The sequence below is a fragment of the Wickerhamomyces anomalus genome (assembly GCF_001661255.1).
Source record: "Wickerhamomyces anomalus NRRL Y-366-8 unplaced genomic scaffold WICANscaffold_2, whole genome shotgun sequence".
NCBI classification, from domain to species: Eukaryota; Fungi; Ascomycota; class Saccharomycetes; order Phaffomycetales; family Wickerhamomycetaceae; genus Hansenula; species Hansenula anomala.
Window position 1 is genome coordinate 1170809 of NW_017567111.1, and position 14524 is coordinate 1185332.

Here is a 14524-nt window from a genome sequence, read left to right on the forward strand (position 1 = left end):
GTCATTAAACTGTATTGTGTGTTTATTTAGCAGCAACTGGAGAAGAACCTTCTTCCAATTCACCTTCTTCATTAAATCTGATATCTTGAGCTTTTCTAAACAATTCATCTCTTTCAGCATCAGTCAATTCATTCTTCTTCTTGTTTTTAATCCAATACATTGGGTTCAAGTGTCTTAGTTTCAAGTTTTTGCAGAATGGTAAATGACCTCTTTTTTCTTCAAACAACATTAACCCAACAACAATGATTAAACATAACCAGTAAATGTTGTATGATAAGACAGAACCAATGTAACCAGTATTTTGCCATCCTAACAAAGCATTGAAAATATCCCAACCGTTATCTAATTCTGGATTACAACAGTTAACGTGATAGACAGCTTTAGAAATATCATATGAACCATTACCATCACCAGATTCTGAAGCATCACCACCAGTTTTTTTGTTAAAGACATAGTTTTCAAAATACCAAACACCTCTTGAAAACAAACCTGCAGCAATTAAATATAAAATACATGTTGAAATAACCAAAAAGATTTGCATGGATGTATAAGAAACACCATAGTACAACAACATACCTGCACCACAACCTGCAATTAAACCAACAACAACAGGTAATGGGTATGAAGAAGCCTTAGCACCTTTAGTGGTGATACCAGCACCAGCAACGAAGACAACAGCTTCTAACCCTTCTCTTAAAGTGGTGATTGCAGGTAGTAAAAACATTGAATATTTTTGGTTAAAAATCCAATTTTAAAACGATCTCTTTTTCTTTCTGGAACCTCAACTAATGATTTAGCAATTTTAACTCTCCATTTAGCTTGCATCTTGTTGATTCTCAACATTGCAATACCCATGAATGAAATCATAACAGTTGCAATGATACAAAAGATACCTTCCCATAAATCCTCAGCACCACCAAAGATATCATGTTGTAACCCATAGTAAGCACCAATGAACCCACCACCGATACATAAACAAATGAAAACACCTGCAAAGGCACCTATCCAAACTTGTAATCTTAATTTTTTGTATAGTTTTCTATCACTTTCACCAATGGCTTGTTTTAAAAATGATAGTAAGACTGAAATAACAATAACAGCTTCTAAACATTCTCTAAGAACGACAAAGAAGACTGCCACGTTGAAAACTTTTGAAGTTGAACCCATTGTTTGTGTGTTTCCAAGTTGATGATGTTCAAGTCAATGGGACAGTTGTAGATGAAAATTAAGGATGAGAAACTGGTTTTATATATACGGTTGGAGATATTAATTGGAGGTGGAAAGTTTTTTTTTGTCAGAGATGGTTGCAGATTAATCTGATTATGCGTTCTGCATGAAAATAAGTTGGACGAAAAGACGAATTAAAACACCGATGGTTTGAAAGTTGGAAATAGAGAGGACAATTAATATAGCTTCTTAGTAGTGGAAGGTATTTTAATAGCCAATCCAGGCTCAAACCCATTCACTATCAATCCACCATTCACCACTTCTTTTATTCTTCAGCTTGGTCGACATGTGCTCCATTTGTTGGAAAAGCTTGTTTCTGGGCCTTGAAGCTTGAGTCAGCCTAGGATTCCTCGTAGTACCCATCGGGCTTATGCTCTCTTTAGTTGGTTGTACAAAAGGACAAAGGACATCCAAATTATGATTCCGGCTGGAAAGGACTGGCCCAAAAAAACAGCCATACTAGTTGCAACACCTGAACATATCGAGTCCCAAAGCCAAACAGCCAAAATATTACACCAGACCCATTAGCTGGTCTTGCATGTATGTTTACAATTCCCAAAGATTGTTGTTAAGTTTAGATTATCAACACTTTTGTGTCACTTTTAAAGCTTCATGTTGTTCAAAGTCCAGTATAAATCTTGGCTTGGTATTTCGCTATTGTTGAAGGCTTCCGCATTAGGGAGGATTGCCGTTTTGGGGATGTGAAATATTTTGCAGGCGAGCCGTTTGCCTTGGCAATTTCCAACGGGCGCAGCGAAGATTTTAAAAGAAAACGAAGAAAACTTGTATGGAGCTCAAATTATCCTGAATGATAAATTCAAATGATGGTGTACATGTATTGAGATGTTAGATTGATATAGATCTGGATAAGTTGTTGTGTGGTAGAGTTTCAAATCTCATCGGAAAAGTGATAATGATATATATCTTTTCTGTTCAATTCAAGATGTATTTGAATCTACAAAGCATGTAAACCCATCAGAAACGAAACTAACTACATCCACCCCATTAGATATTATTATATTAGGTATTCATCATATATAAGGTATATTTACACGCCAATCTATTTAGCAGTTTGATTAACTTCGGAAATTTCACCTTGTTCATTAAATCTAACATCTTGAGCTTTTCTGAATAATTCATCTCTTTCAGCATCAGTCAATTCATTCTTCTTTTTGTTTTTAATCCAATACATTGGGTTTAAATGTCTCAATTTCAAGTTTTTGCAGAATGGTAAATGACCAGTTTTTTCTTCAAACAACATTAATAAAACAACAACGATCAAGACTAACCAATACAAGTTATAAGCTAAAACTGAACCAATATAACCAGTATTTTGCCATCCTAATAATGAGTTAAAGATATCCCAACCATTATCTCTTTCAGGATTACAACAGTTGACATGATAGACAGCTTTTGTGACATCATATGAACCATTACCTGAACCAGATTCTGAAGCATCACCACCAGATTTCTTATTAAAAGTATTGGTTTCAAAGAACCAAACACCTCTTGAGAATAAACCAGCTGCAATCAAATATAAGATACAGGTGGAGATGACTAAAAACACTTGTAAAGAGGAATAAGAAACACCATAGTATAATAAAACACCAACCAAACCACCAGCGATTAAACCAACAACAACTGGTAATGGGTAAGAAGTGGCTTTAGCACCTTTTGTGGAAAGACCAGCACCTGCGACGAAGACAACAGCTTCTAAACCTTCTCTTAAAGTGGTAACAAATGGTAGCAAGAACATGGCATATCTTTTAGCCAAGTAACCAATTCTGAAACGATCTCTTTTTCTTTCTGGAACTTCAACTAGTGATTTGGCGATTTTAACTCTCCATTTAGCTTGCATCTTGTTAATTCTCAACATTGCAATACCCATGAATGAAATCATAACTGTAGCGATTAAACAAAAGACACCTTCCCAAATATCTTCAGATTTACCAAAGATATCATTTTGTAAACTATAGTAAGCACCAATGAACCCACCACCGATAACTAGACAGATGAAAACACCAAGGAATGAACCGATCCAAACTTGTTTTCTTAGTTTCTTATATAGGGATAGATCATTTGTACCAATTGATTGTTTCAAGAATGATAATAGAACTGAAATGACGATAACAGCTTCTAAACATTCTCTAAAGACAACGAAGAAAACTGCAACGTTGAAGACTTTATTAGTTGAACCCATGATTAACGATCAATTAACACTGAGCAAATAAAACGTTGCTCAAGAGCAAATACTTTTATAAAATACATGAATAGGAAAAGATATATATATATATATATAATGAAAATATTTTCCCATGTAACGTCTCATTTTTGTTGAAAGTTTTAAGCTCATAGATGGTGTAGATTAAAACGAAAAGTCTTGGTATTGATGGTTTCCTGGTGTAGGTCCATGTAGTCTCTTTTCTGGGATAGGGTCTGGAATGGGATTGGACAACTGGTGTGAAATGTCCTGATATTGATCAATCTGATAACTTTATGAAAAAGAAATCGGATGGGAAAAAGACAAGCTTTTCAAAGGCTTACAACAGACAACCTGGGCTAAAGCTTTGGAGTGACTTGAGATTGAAGATCGAAGGTTAAGATTAATCATATGATTGAACAAACAGCTTTATTATTTTAACTTCCATGTTCTCTTTCCTCCATCTCTTTGTTATGGGCTAGCTTAATTTGTGGACAAAAGCTGTCCTCTTTTGGGGTGTGAAATAATTTTAGTCAAGGACACCCATGGATGAAATTAAATTAAACGCAGATGAAGATCGTAGAGAAGGGAAAGCGAAGGCTACAAAGAAAGATGGTGATACTCCTAATTAAAATACCTACTCTACTATCAATTATACTCTTCCTTTCTCTCCTTTCTCTCTACTCTCTTTCCCCCTTTCTCTAGCTCTCCAGCTATCAAATATCCGATCAGATAAAAGTGAAAAAAAAATCAGTCAAGAAAAAAGCTTAACCAGAAACGGGCCCTTGCAAAACAGCCAATCACAGGCTACAACACGAGCCAAAATTGGACCAGGTCGGGCTTAATTGTTGTATGGACAATGCAGCCATCACTATCAACTTTGGCCAATAGAAAAGTAGGAACACGTTAAGCTTAAACATGACGGTTGTACAATTCACGCCTTCATGCCCCCATTCAACTCTATGTCATTGGTTCGTTTGAAATGCACATAGTAATCACAATAATCTATACAATCACTTGATTGTTCAAGGCAGCCAGGTGGAAAGAAAAGTTAAGTGACATGGGCTAAAAGAAACTTGATGAAATAACTACTATGTGTATGGCTCAGATCATCTTTGTTCGTTTTAAACGTCTTTATAGCAAATCATAAAGACGAACCCTATACAAAAACTAACCAAATTAACACCTGAACCTGTAACATAACGTCGTGCATCAATTGAGCACACTAGTGCTCGTAAAATGTAAAACTCAACAAATTGTAGGCCATTTCATCAATCAAAATTTCAACGCGCCTTCACCCGTTAAAAGATCTTTTAGATATACAACCAACAGTTCGATCAATCACTAGGAGTTCCGCTTCAGACCGTCCAGTTTCCTCCTGTGTCTTGTGATTATGAATTCTGCGAACCATAGTCAATCAGTTTAACTTCCTAAGGGTGGCCATTCACTCTCTTTATCAAATGACGGAGCAGGATCCCTTTTATTAGGCGGTATATAATTGATATAACCATTGCCATTGGATAAATTCTGCATACTATTATTCTTTCCTCCATTGTTCTTGAATTTCTTTGTAAGGGTTTTGAATCGCTGTGTTGTAACTGCCGCAACGTTTTTATTCAAACATGAAGATTTATATAGTTCAAGAGTTGTCAACAATTTTTGTAATTCTAATTCATCCCTACTATCCTGATTCAAATTCTTTAAAACATCAGAAATTGCACGACCTATCTTGGATAAGATCTCTTGATGATTTATCAATATTAAATATGTTTGAAATTCTTCATCTTGTAATTGTGCTATGGAACCATGAATTTTCTTAAAATTTTCAATCCTTAAATGATCAGAGTGGAACTTCCTTATACGCACATCTCGCATCACTTGATCTATCCCCTCTTGATACTCCTTATTCAGTTGTTCAATATCATCATTATATTTAATCTTTGATGCTAAAATATCTTTCAATTTCTTATTTTGTTCCAATAATTGTGTCTTTTCATCCATAACATCACCAGTACCATTATTACTTTTCGCAACTTCATCACCACCAAACTGTGCAATAAACCCATTCAGTTTTCTAATAACATCTGAATTATCAACATGTCCATGATTTAGTTGCTTAATCAATAAATCAACTTTTGTCAAGATATTATTCTTCAATTGAGTATTTTCATCAGTTATCGATCTCAATTCATCCACTATGTTATTGAAATGCTCCAAGTTCTCTGATTGTGGTATATAGTTTTCTGAAACTGACATTATCAAATGATTGATCCACCAGACGGTTGGGCTGTGATGTCAAATGCCTTGGTTAGTGATGAAATGTTGTTTGATCCTTTGTTTACGCAGCTTTCAAAAGGGTTCGCGAACTCCAGGTAACCTTTGATTAGATCGCTTAAAGAAGAGGTACCAAAACATTTGCCAGAGATTGTATGGATTTATGTATTAGTATGAGTGTGTATTGTTTGGAGAGAAGTGGGTTTACTTAGTTTTCAACTGGTGATTTGGACTTTGTGTGGTTTGGAAGTGCAAGAGAATTATCCAATTTCATAGTAAAGAAGGTGCCATATCGAAAGCTGTCAAAGATGAGATGAGTATGGAGAGTACCAACAAGCAAGAGACTACCACTTGAACAATTCAAACAATATGAATTCATCCATGCTCACCATAATGAGCCATAATAAATCCAACAAAATCAGTCAAACTACCAAAATCTTTAGCAATATCCCAATTCTCTTGGTCTGTCAAACTTTCAGGGCGTAAAGAATTTTTTTCTCTTCCAACTTTGTCATGAGACAAAAACATTCAAAACAATAACAACAACTTGAAAAGAAGAGCCTCCAGGGTTTCAAAAGAAAGCTAATTCCCAAAGAATCAATCAATAACTTGCATTGCCACTTCTATATCTCTTCTTTTCTTCAAATATTCACTTACAGCATCAACATTCCCATTATCAAATTTCAATCAATGTCACAAGATTCACAACATTTAACAACTTCATCCTCTTCCAGAAGGCGTTCTTCTTTCTATAACTCATTCCAAGAAGTCCTCAATGCTGGTGGCAAGAAATCAATAAACAGCTTTGCTTCCTCATATTCAAGAACTGCAAACTTCCTAAATGCAGACTTTGACTATCCTCAACGTCCATCAAAATTAACAATGGGCACTAATCAACCAGATGAAGAAAGTGCCCTGATTGATGAAGATTTACCAAGCTCATACACTGGACTAAACGATATAGATGCAAATGCCGTGGAGGATGTGGAGGACAACAGGAGTATTCGTGAAGAAGTGTTGTCTAAATCCGGGAATAGCACAAGTCCTCAAACTATCTTCAATGGGATTAATACATTGATTGGGATTGGGATTTTGACACTCCCGTTAGGGTTATGTTATGCTGGTTGGATTCCGGGCTCAATTATATTACTTGGTTGTGCATTATCTAGTCAATTGACTGCCAAAATATTGGCTAAATGCTTGACAAAATCTCCCGAGTTGAAAACTTATGGAGATATTGCCCAATTTTCATTTGGGAGAATTGCACATTTGATAGTGGTTATGACTTTTACTGTGGATTTGTTATTTGCTGGTATTTCCATGATTATTTTATTTGCAGATTTTTTTAATGTCTTGACTGGTGTTGATAAGATTTTTTTCAAAATTATAATTTCAACAGTGTTTTTCGCACTGAGCTTTGTTAAACTGAGTGTATTGTCCCATTTAAGTTTGATTGGAATCATCTGTACTTCATTAATTGTTTGTGTCGTCTTTGCTTGTGGGTTTATTAAATCCACTACCCCAGGTTCATTAATTGAAATTGCACCAACTTCTTTATGGCCAATGAGTTTTCAACATTTATTATCAAGTTTGGGTATTTTCATGTCTCCTTTTGGTGGCCATGCTATTTTCCCAGAATTATACAGAGATATGAAACATCCTCAAAAATATAATGGTGCTTGTACCACAATTTTCTCATTCACTTGGCTTGTTGATTTTATAATGGCAAGTTTGGGTTATTTAATGTTTGGTAATTCAGTTACTGATCAAGTTACTAAATCAATCATGATCACTGATGACTATCCTAAATGGATCAATTTGGTCATTTGTGCATTGATGGGGTTATTACCAATCTCAAAAGGACCATTAATCACAAGACCAATCATCACAATGGCTGACCAATTGACATTAAATTTATCATTGAAACCTAAGAGCCATAATAGTGATACTGTGATTAGATTCATGAATCGTTTAGTTGTCATTCTGTTGTTTTTCATCACTTCATTAATCTTCACCAATTTTGGTAGAATCATGTCCTTTTTAGGAAGTGCCATTTGTTTTTCAATTTGCATTGTTTATCCATTATCATTTTATTTGAAATTATACTATACAGAGATTTCCAAACCAGTGAGAATAGCCATTTATATTGGAATTTTAACTGCCTTGACATTAGCTGTTTTGGGAACTTTGGCTGTTGTTTTCGCCTAGTTAATTACCCAAATCTTTATGTCTCATGGGAATGTTTTTTTTCATCAAAATTAAACAAAAGATTCAAAACTTGAGCTCTACTACTTTTGCCACTGGTTTCGAATCAGATTTGATCATGTTTTTAAATCAAGATCTCTTGTTAACTCAGCATTCAGGTGTCGCTACTGTCTGGTAAGACCTTTGATCCATTGCTTATGGTTCCAAAACTAATACATTCCAAAGGCTTTTATCAACATTAGGGAACAAGACAAGCTACAAAAAGATTTCAAAGAAGGAGATCCAATCAGTTTCTATTCCACAGACATGTGACGTTATTAAGAATCCACCGTCTCCAATGGCGCTTAGATTAACTTCAAATTTGTTGTATGGTGTTGCATTGATTTATAAACAAAAGACTGATTACTTGAATAATGACACTTCTCTTATAAAAACCAAGATTCAACGTGATTTGTTCAATCAGAAAGGTAGTAGTAGTGATATTTTGATCAAAACTCCAAATTATATCATCAAACCAATTGAATTGACAAAAACTCAACAGGGCGGCAATCATAATAATCAAGTGCTATTGAATGATGATCCATTGTTTAATCTTGAAGGTGATCTTTTACCAAGTTTGGATGATTTGGGTTTCTTACAAGGTACTAGTAGCACCCAGATGGTTAATTCAAATCATAGGAAATCACAAATTAAAAGATCAGATTTGGAAAATAATACAGTCTCAGTTGTGCTATCTACAATGACTAACTCCACAGAAGATGCTGATATTTTCACAAGACATGTTAATCATGATGATATTTTAGATACCCAAAATCCGGAATTTGCATTTGATGAAGAAGGTATGCTGTTTAGTTTACATGATGAAACAACGGCTGGAACAGGTGGTCATGCTGGACCAAGTGAGGATTTACATATTAATGATGGGTTTGATATTGATTTTGATTTTGATATAGACCTTGAGAGACAAGAAGCACCTGCACAACAACAACCTCCTGAATTGGATCAAATTCTTGAAGAAGTTGAAGATCCACCACCACAACAAGCTCCAGATAGTGAACAACCTATTGTTAATGAGCCTTCTGAAGCTGTTCAACAACCTAGGAAAAAAAGGAGAAAAGCTCAAAATCATTTCACAACACTTGTTGTTGATGAAACCATTAGTCTTCAAACAAATGATTTGCGTGGGTTTAGAGATACCTACATTGAATTAATGGATCAACAACGTACCAAACCCCCAGAACCACGTATTACAATCCAGAATTTACTTGATGAAGTTTCATATTTACCAAACTTTGGCAAGAATATAGCTGATGAAGAAAGACGTGGTAGAAATCCAGTTCGTGAATTTGAAGATGAAGATTTTGTTGATGGGTTGTTAAGAAATACAAGAAGATCAAGTGAATCTATTGAAGTTAGAAGAAATGCATCAAGTTCAAGACGTCATTCCACAAGAGCTAGTATGTCTAGTATTAATCTTCCATTAGAAGGTGACCTGCAACATCCACAAATTGATGACACTACGGGAGGTGGTGGAAATGATAATTTTGATTTTGATTTTGATTTAGAATTTGATATTGATGAAGAACGAGTCTCGAGGAAAAGATCAAGTTCTGTTCAAAGATTTCCTGCATTAGCTGAAGATGAAGAACACAATTATCAAAATAATGAAGAAATGTATGATGATGAAGAACCTGAAGTTGACAGGAAAACTATAAAGTTTTTAACTTTTATCGAGACTAGATTGGAAGAAGATTCAGTTCAAGAGATGAAGTTTGATCAATTAATGCAACATCAACAAAACAGATCAGTTATTGTCAAATCATTTTATGAACTTTTGCAACTAACAACATTAAACTCCATTGAAATTGTTGAAAATAATGACAAAGAGAAATTCGAACTTTTAGATGCTAATGATTTTTCCATCAGACTGGTTTAAACTTGAGTGATAGGGAGTTTGCTTTTATAATAGGCGTTTAGTGGTTTACCTTGCAATGAATGTAATGAATAGAAATTTCTACACGTAGAATAGCAATACAAAAAAATGGTTTTCAAAGTATAACACAAAGTTCATATATGATTAAACAGCGCACTAGTAACGCAAAGGACACCATATAAAAATATAAAGATCAAATATTAAATAAAAAATTGTCACTAGTTTTGTAAAAATGAATCAAATCAATCAAATGACGAACGATAAAAGACAACAACACAAGGAGAAAAAAAAGTTGATTGATGATAAATTCGTTCAAACGAAAGAAACAACAATGTCAATTCCTCGCTTAAACACGAGTGGTTTCTTCAACTGGTTCAGTTTCAGCTTGTTCATGTTCTTCAGCCCATTCAGCTTCAGCAGCTTCTTCTTCAGCAGGTTCATAAACATCTTCTGAAGTGTGGTGTAATGATAAAGCTGGTTTAACAACAGCTTGGTCCAAAGTCCATGAAGCTAAAGCGTTTTCAGCATCAATGATGATTTGTTTTGAAGCTTCATAACCATCATAAGCTGGTCTAGTTTCACCTGGAGTAACTGGAGCATCATCTAATAATTCTAATAAAGCTTTACCATAACCTGCAATCAATGCAAATTTCTCAGCCAATTCTCTAACAGCATCGAATTGATAGTTGAATGCAATTTTTAATTTTTCTCTAGTGATGTTTGATAATTGAGCTTCAGCAACTAATGATTCAGCCTCGGCACGAACCAATTCTTGTTCCAAAACATTAATTTTTGGAGATTGTGGGTCTTTATATTTCAAATGAGCAATTTCATCAGTGATTTTTTGTTTACGATCTCTTGATGGTTGAACTGAAGCTTCAATGTTTCTAATTGATTTCAAAGTGATTCTATATTGATCATATTTATCAATGAATTGATCTTCCAATTCACCAATTTCATAAATTAAAACCCCTAATTTATCAGTAACATCGGAAACATCATCATCGTTATCTTCACCCCAGATTGATAATTGTTTAGCAACTTCTCTTCTTTCTCTAGCAACTAATTCAATTGATCTCAAGACATTTTTTTCCAACTTGATTAAAGCAGATAATTTTCTAGCCAATTCAGGACCAAAGTTACCAGCAGCGTTCTTTCTAAATGTAGAAGCGATACCAGCTTTACCAAAGAATTTTGACTTTGTTGTTGAAGTTGGAGGAGGAGGTGATTGTAATTGAGAAGCAGTTGGAGCTCTAGAATTTCTTAAAGAGTAAGTTCTATGCATTTTAGTGTTTTGTACTTAGCTTTTTAGTGAATTGTTCGAAGGAAACAAGGGTTAAGGATCATTCAGCGTTTTTATAATTGCGTTTAGCGATTGACTTTGCTACTTGAAATTGTGTGGCGCGGACCGTCCGGATGCGGAAGTGTAATGACGTCCCAATTGGGAAGGTGGTAAACACCCGATTGGGAAGGAGGGTTCCAGAAGGAAACACCGAGAAGCTTCTATTTGCTATACACATAAACTTATACTTTTTGTTTCTTTGAAGAGCCGATGTCATTGACAGCACGGACACGGATTGAGTCTATTAAACGATCATATTCTTGTTTGATGCTTTCATATGCCGTTTGTAGCTTGTCATTACGGATTGCCAATTCCAATTCAACTAACCCATCTCTGTTCTTCTCGTATAATCTCTTTTTAATCAACAATCTTGCTAATTTGATGTTTTCTGTGTATAAATATCCAATCTCCACTAATTTTTTGAATTGATTTAGTTCAATTTTAAATTTATTAGCATTTGTGATGAACCATTTATTATCAATTGTTTTCAAGTTCTTTGGTAATTGATTTATGAAACCTTCTTCAAACAATCTTTTAAAATCATTTCTATATCTCAAATCATCGAATTTTTCATTAGGATCTTCAACAGTAATTTCCTCCACTAGTTCATTACCATTCCAGTATGAAATTATCGAGCTGTATAATGATGAGCCATGTTGAGTCTTTTGATATGGTGGTAGGACAACAAATTGTGAAATTTTGTTTCTCTTTTTCACATTTGGATTAGAATCAAACTCAATTGCTCCATTATATTTGAAATATGAATAGGCAGTACTGAATCCTAAAATTTTCTTTGTTTTATTGGAGACCAAGATAAATAGATCCCATAATTCATCAGATGTGTCAATATATGAACCTGCTTCAATAAATAATAACACAAAGATTTGTAATCTCTTCATCAAATCAACAGCTTTAGTTTTTTCTCCCTCAGAAGTTTGGAAACTTGTTTTGAATATAGAAAACTCTTCATTTTTGACATTATAAGTGTTTATCAATTCAAATTCTTTATTATAATCAATCAATTCTTCTTGTTCCTTTTTGAAAGCGTCAACCCATTTAACTTCATCATCAACAATAGTAGATTTTGGTAAAAATTCCAATAGTTTTGCAGTTATATCATCAACTTCATCATTTAATTTCTCCTTGTAGCTGACTTTAAGGAATGGTAAGAATGTAATACTGTCGAAAACCAAATCAATTTTCAAATCTTTATACCCAAATATTTGTTCAGAATCACCAAATATTGGATATGTGAATAAAGGTGGGAAGGAAACATAGCCCTGGTCATCAGCAATTGAAACTTTCAAAGCTTCGTTAGAAGATATTGTCCAAACTTCTGGATTATATGACATTTCTGATTGAACTTGTGTTGGTTATTGTTGTTGTTGTTGTTCAAGAAACGCGTATTCTTTTTTTTTCACCACGAAAAAATCAAAACGAGATTCGCGAATTTTCTAATATACAGAGATGCAATTGTTCAATTATACCAACTTGCAAGTCATGATTGGCATAATATATATTATAAAGGTGCCTTTCAAGGACATTTTCAATTGGTACTTTTTTCTATTCCATCAACTATAAATATTGTTGGCGGCTAGACTGAAAAAATGATCCAAAGATGTTTAAATCTTTACGTAACGGTGACATGGCTAATTGTAACAGGGCTGCTCTATAACCCAAAGGACGATTCCAAATTGCCAAAGCTTGTAGGAGATTTGAAACCTTTGTAATTTGCTGTTACTTTTGCATTCTGAGAATTCAACTTTTCATAAAGGTCACGGGAATAAGCGGACCATAAATTAATACTTTTGTCCAAAGCATTGATCAAGCAAATAGAATTTGGAAACCAACTTAGAAATAAGTTCATTACATTCTTTCAAAGATATGCAGCTCTGGAATAAATAGTTGAACAAAAAGTTCTGTTCCCCTATTCAGCTCTTGGTTAACCAAGCAGGATCCCAATATAACAATTCACCATTATTATCATCCAGCCATAAATACCCACTACTAATCATTTCATTCAAGATAGATTGAGATCTATAAGACTTCCAACCAAAATTATCTCTCAATATGGCAACACTAATGAATCCAATATTCCCCACTGTTTCCAAAATCATATTTTGATCATTTGTCAACTCTATATTGAAATTCTTAATATAGTGCTTGGACCCAATTTTGATGATTTTCAACTCATCGTTCAATGCAGATAATAACCCAATTGAGATTTCAACATCTTTGAATGTGATGTTTAGATCTTTAAAACTTGACAAGAATTCATTCACGGGTAATAACCCACCGTTCATATCCTTCATTGAATTACTAAACTCAATGATCCTAACACATAATTCGAAATAAAATTCATTCATTTTAGAATCATGTTTATCATAGATCTGTAAAGGGTCGATTCCGACACTTTGACATATTTTGATGAATTCATTTCTTAAGGTGATGTCTTTTGATAATTCTTCATTATGTTCCTTGAGGAAATTCAAAAGGATTGATTTGAACAGTTGAAGCTGTGTTGTGAGTTCGTTTGTCTTCTTTTGAAGTAGAGATTGTCCCAATTCTGAGTATTGCCTTAGTTTATTATCATCAAACGCTGCTAGACCCACTTTTTTCATGTTTGTCGCTTGGTGATTGATGGTGATTTTTGTTTATGTCTTGAATTGTTTTGACTTTCTCAACATAATGAATTTCGCGAATTGCTACAACCTTGAATCGCAAACCATTAAACATTAAACTATTAAAAAACACACATTCACATTATTATACACTTATCATCTCCATATAACGTACTCAAAGTCTCATCAGTAACCTCTTTTTCATTTTGAGATTGCTTTTTTTTCACTTCCTTAGGGAAATTCTTCTTCATATACTCCAATAACTCATAGTCAACATTAGCTTCTGTAGCATCCATAACAACAGGATCCCTGCAAATTGGACATTTTGGTTCATTTCTTCTTTGTAATTTAATTAAACAACGGATACAGAAGAAATGATTACATGTTAATCTCACCGGTTTATAGGCAATTGAAAAACAGATTGGACACAAATAATCATCTAGTTGTGGTACTAGTTTAACAATATCTGTTGATATAACTTGTTCAATTGAGGATGTTGATAATGAGCTTTTTTCAAATGTAATCATTTTGTTGAAATTTTGAGAACTGTGTAACAAAGTATGTTTATCAAATTTCTTGACAATTTTCCTAATTGCAATTGTATTTAAATTTTCAAATGATAAAAATTTAAGTAATTCTAAGTTTAATTCATAAAAAATTGTGGAAATATTCAGTGTTTTTCTTTGTATGTTTGAATTTTTTCAAAAGTTTTATATCTTCAA

The 14524-nt window shown here is 33.9% G+C and overlaps 8 protein-coding genes across 8 annotated transcripts; 2 read left to right on the forward strand and 6 right to left on the reverse strand.

Moving 5' to 3' along the window:
• Positions 1–22: 22 nt before the first annotated feature.
• WICANDRAFT_28966 (FTR1 family protein) lies at positions 23–3427 on the reverse strand (the record flags this gene model as incomplete). Its single annotated transcript, XM_019181563.1, has 2 exons — positions 23–690; positions 2947–3427. The coding sequence occupies 2 exons, from the start codon at positions 3425–3427 to the stop codon at positions 23–25; spliced, it is 1149 nt and encodes a 382-aa protein (XP_019040252.1).
• A 1422-nt stretch (positions 3428–4849) lies between these two features.
• Positions 4850–5683, reverse strand: WICANDRAFT_77701 (uncharacterized protein; the record flags this gene model as incomplete). The annotated part of the gene is made up of 1 exon (XM_019184595.1): positions 4850–5683. One exon carries the CDS (start codon positions 5681–5683, stop codon positions 4850–4852), a length of 834 nt encoding a protein of 277 aa, XP_019040253.1.
• A 789-nt stretch (positions 5684–6472) lies between these two features.
• Positions 6473–7888, forward strand: WICANDRAFT_14219 (uncharacterized protein; the record flags this gene model as incomplete). Its single annotated transcript, XM_019180602.1, has 1 exon — positions 6473–7888. A coding segment is annotated over one exon (1416 nt), but the record flags the coding sequence as incomplete, so codon positions are not given.
• A 355-nt stretch (positions 7889–8243) lies between these two features.
• Positions 8244–9842, forward strand: WICANDRAFT_77703 (uncharacterized protein; the record flags this gene model as incomplete). Its single annotated transcript, XM_019184596.1, has 1 exon — positions 8244–9842. One exon carries the CDS (start codon positions 8244–8246, stop codon positions 9840–9842), a length of 1599 nt encoding a protein of 532 aa, XP_019040255.1.
• Positions 9843–10185: 343 nt separating this feature from the next.
• Positions 10186–11124, reverse strand: WICANDRAFT_29490 (Eisosome component PIL1/LSP1 family protein; the record flags this gene model as incomplete). The annotated part of the gene is made up of 1 exon (XM_019181615.1): positions 10186–11124. The coding sequence occupies one exon, from the start codon at positions 11122–11124 to the stop codon at positions 10186–10188; it is 939 nt and encodes a 312-aa protein (XP_019040256.1).
• A 239-nt stretch (positions 11125–11363) lies between these two features.
• On the reverse strand, positions 11364–12533 carry WICANDRAFT_61616 (histone acetyltransferase type B catalytic subunit; the record flags this gene model as incomplete). Its single annotated transcript, XM_019183214.1, has 1 exon — positions 11364–12533. One exon carries the CDS (start codon positions 12531–12533, stop codon positions 11364–11366), a length of 1170 nt encoding a protein of 389 aa, XP_019040257.1.
• A 112-nt stretch (positions 12534–12645) lies between these two features.
• Positions 12646–13802, reverse strand: WICANDRAFT_40689 (EAP30/Vps36 family vacuolar-sorting protein; the record flags this gene model as incomplete). Its single annotated transcript, XM_019182556.1, has 1 exon — positions 12646–13802. The coding sequence occupies one exon, from the start codon at positions 13800–13802 to the stop codon at positions 13113–13115; it is 690 nt and encodes a 229-aa protein (XP_019040258.1). The 3' UTR covers positions 12646–13112.
• A 137-nt stretch (positions 13803–13939) lies between these two features.
• WICANDRAFT_61618 (uncharacterized protein) lies at positions 13940–14329 on the reverse strand (the record flags this gene model as incomplete). The annotated part of the gene is made up of 1 exon (XM_019183215.1): positions 13940–14329. The coding sequence occupies one exon, from the start codon at positions 14327–14329 to the stop codon at positions 13940–13942; it is 390 nt and encodes a 129-aa protein (XP_019040259.1).
• Between the last annotated feature and the right edge of the window lie 195 nt (positions 14330–14524).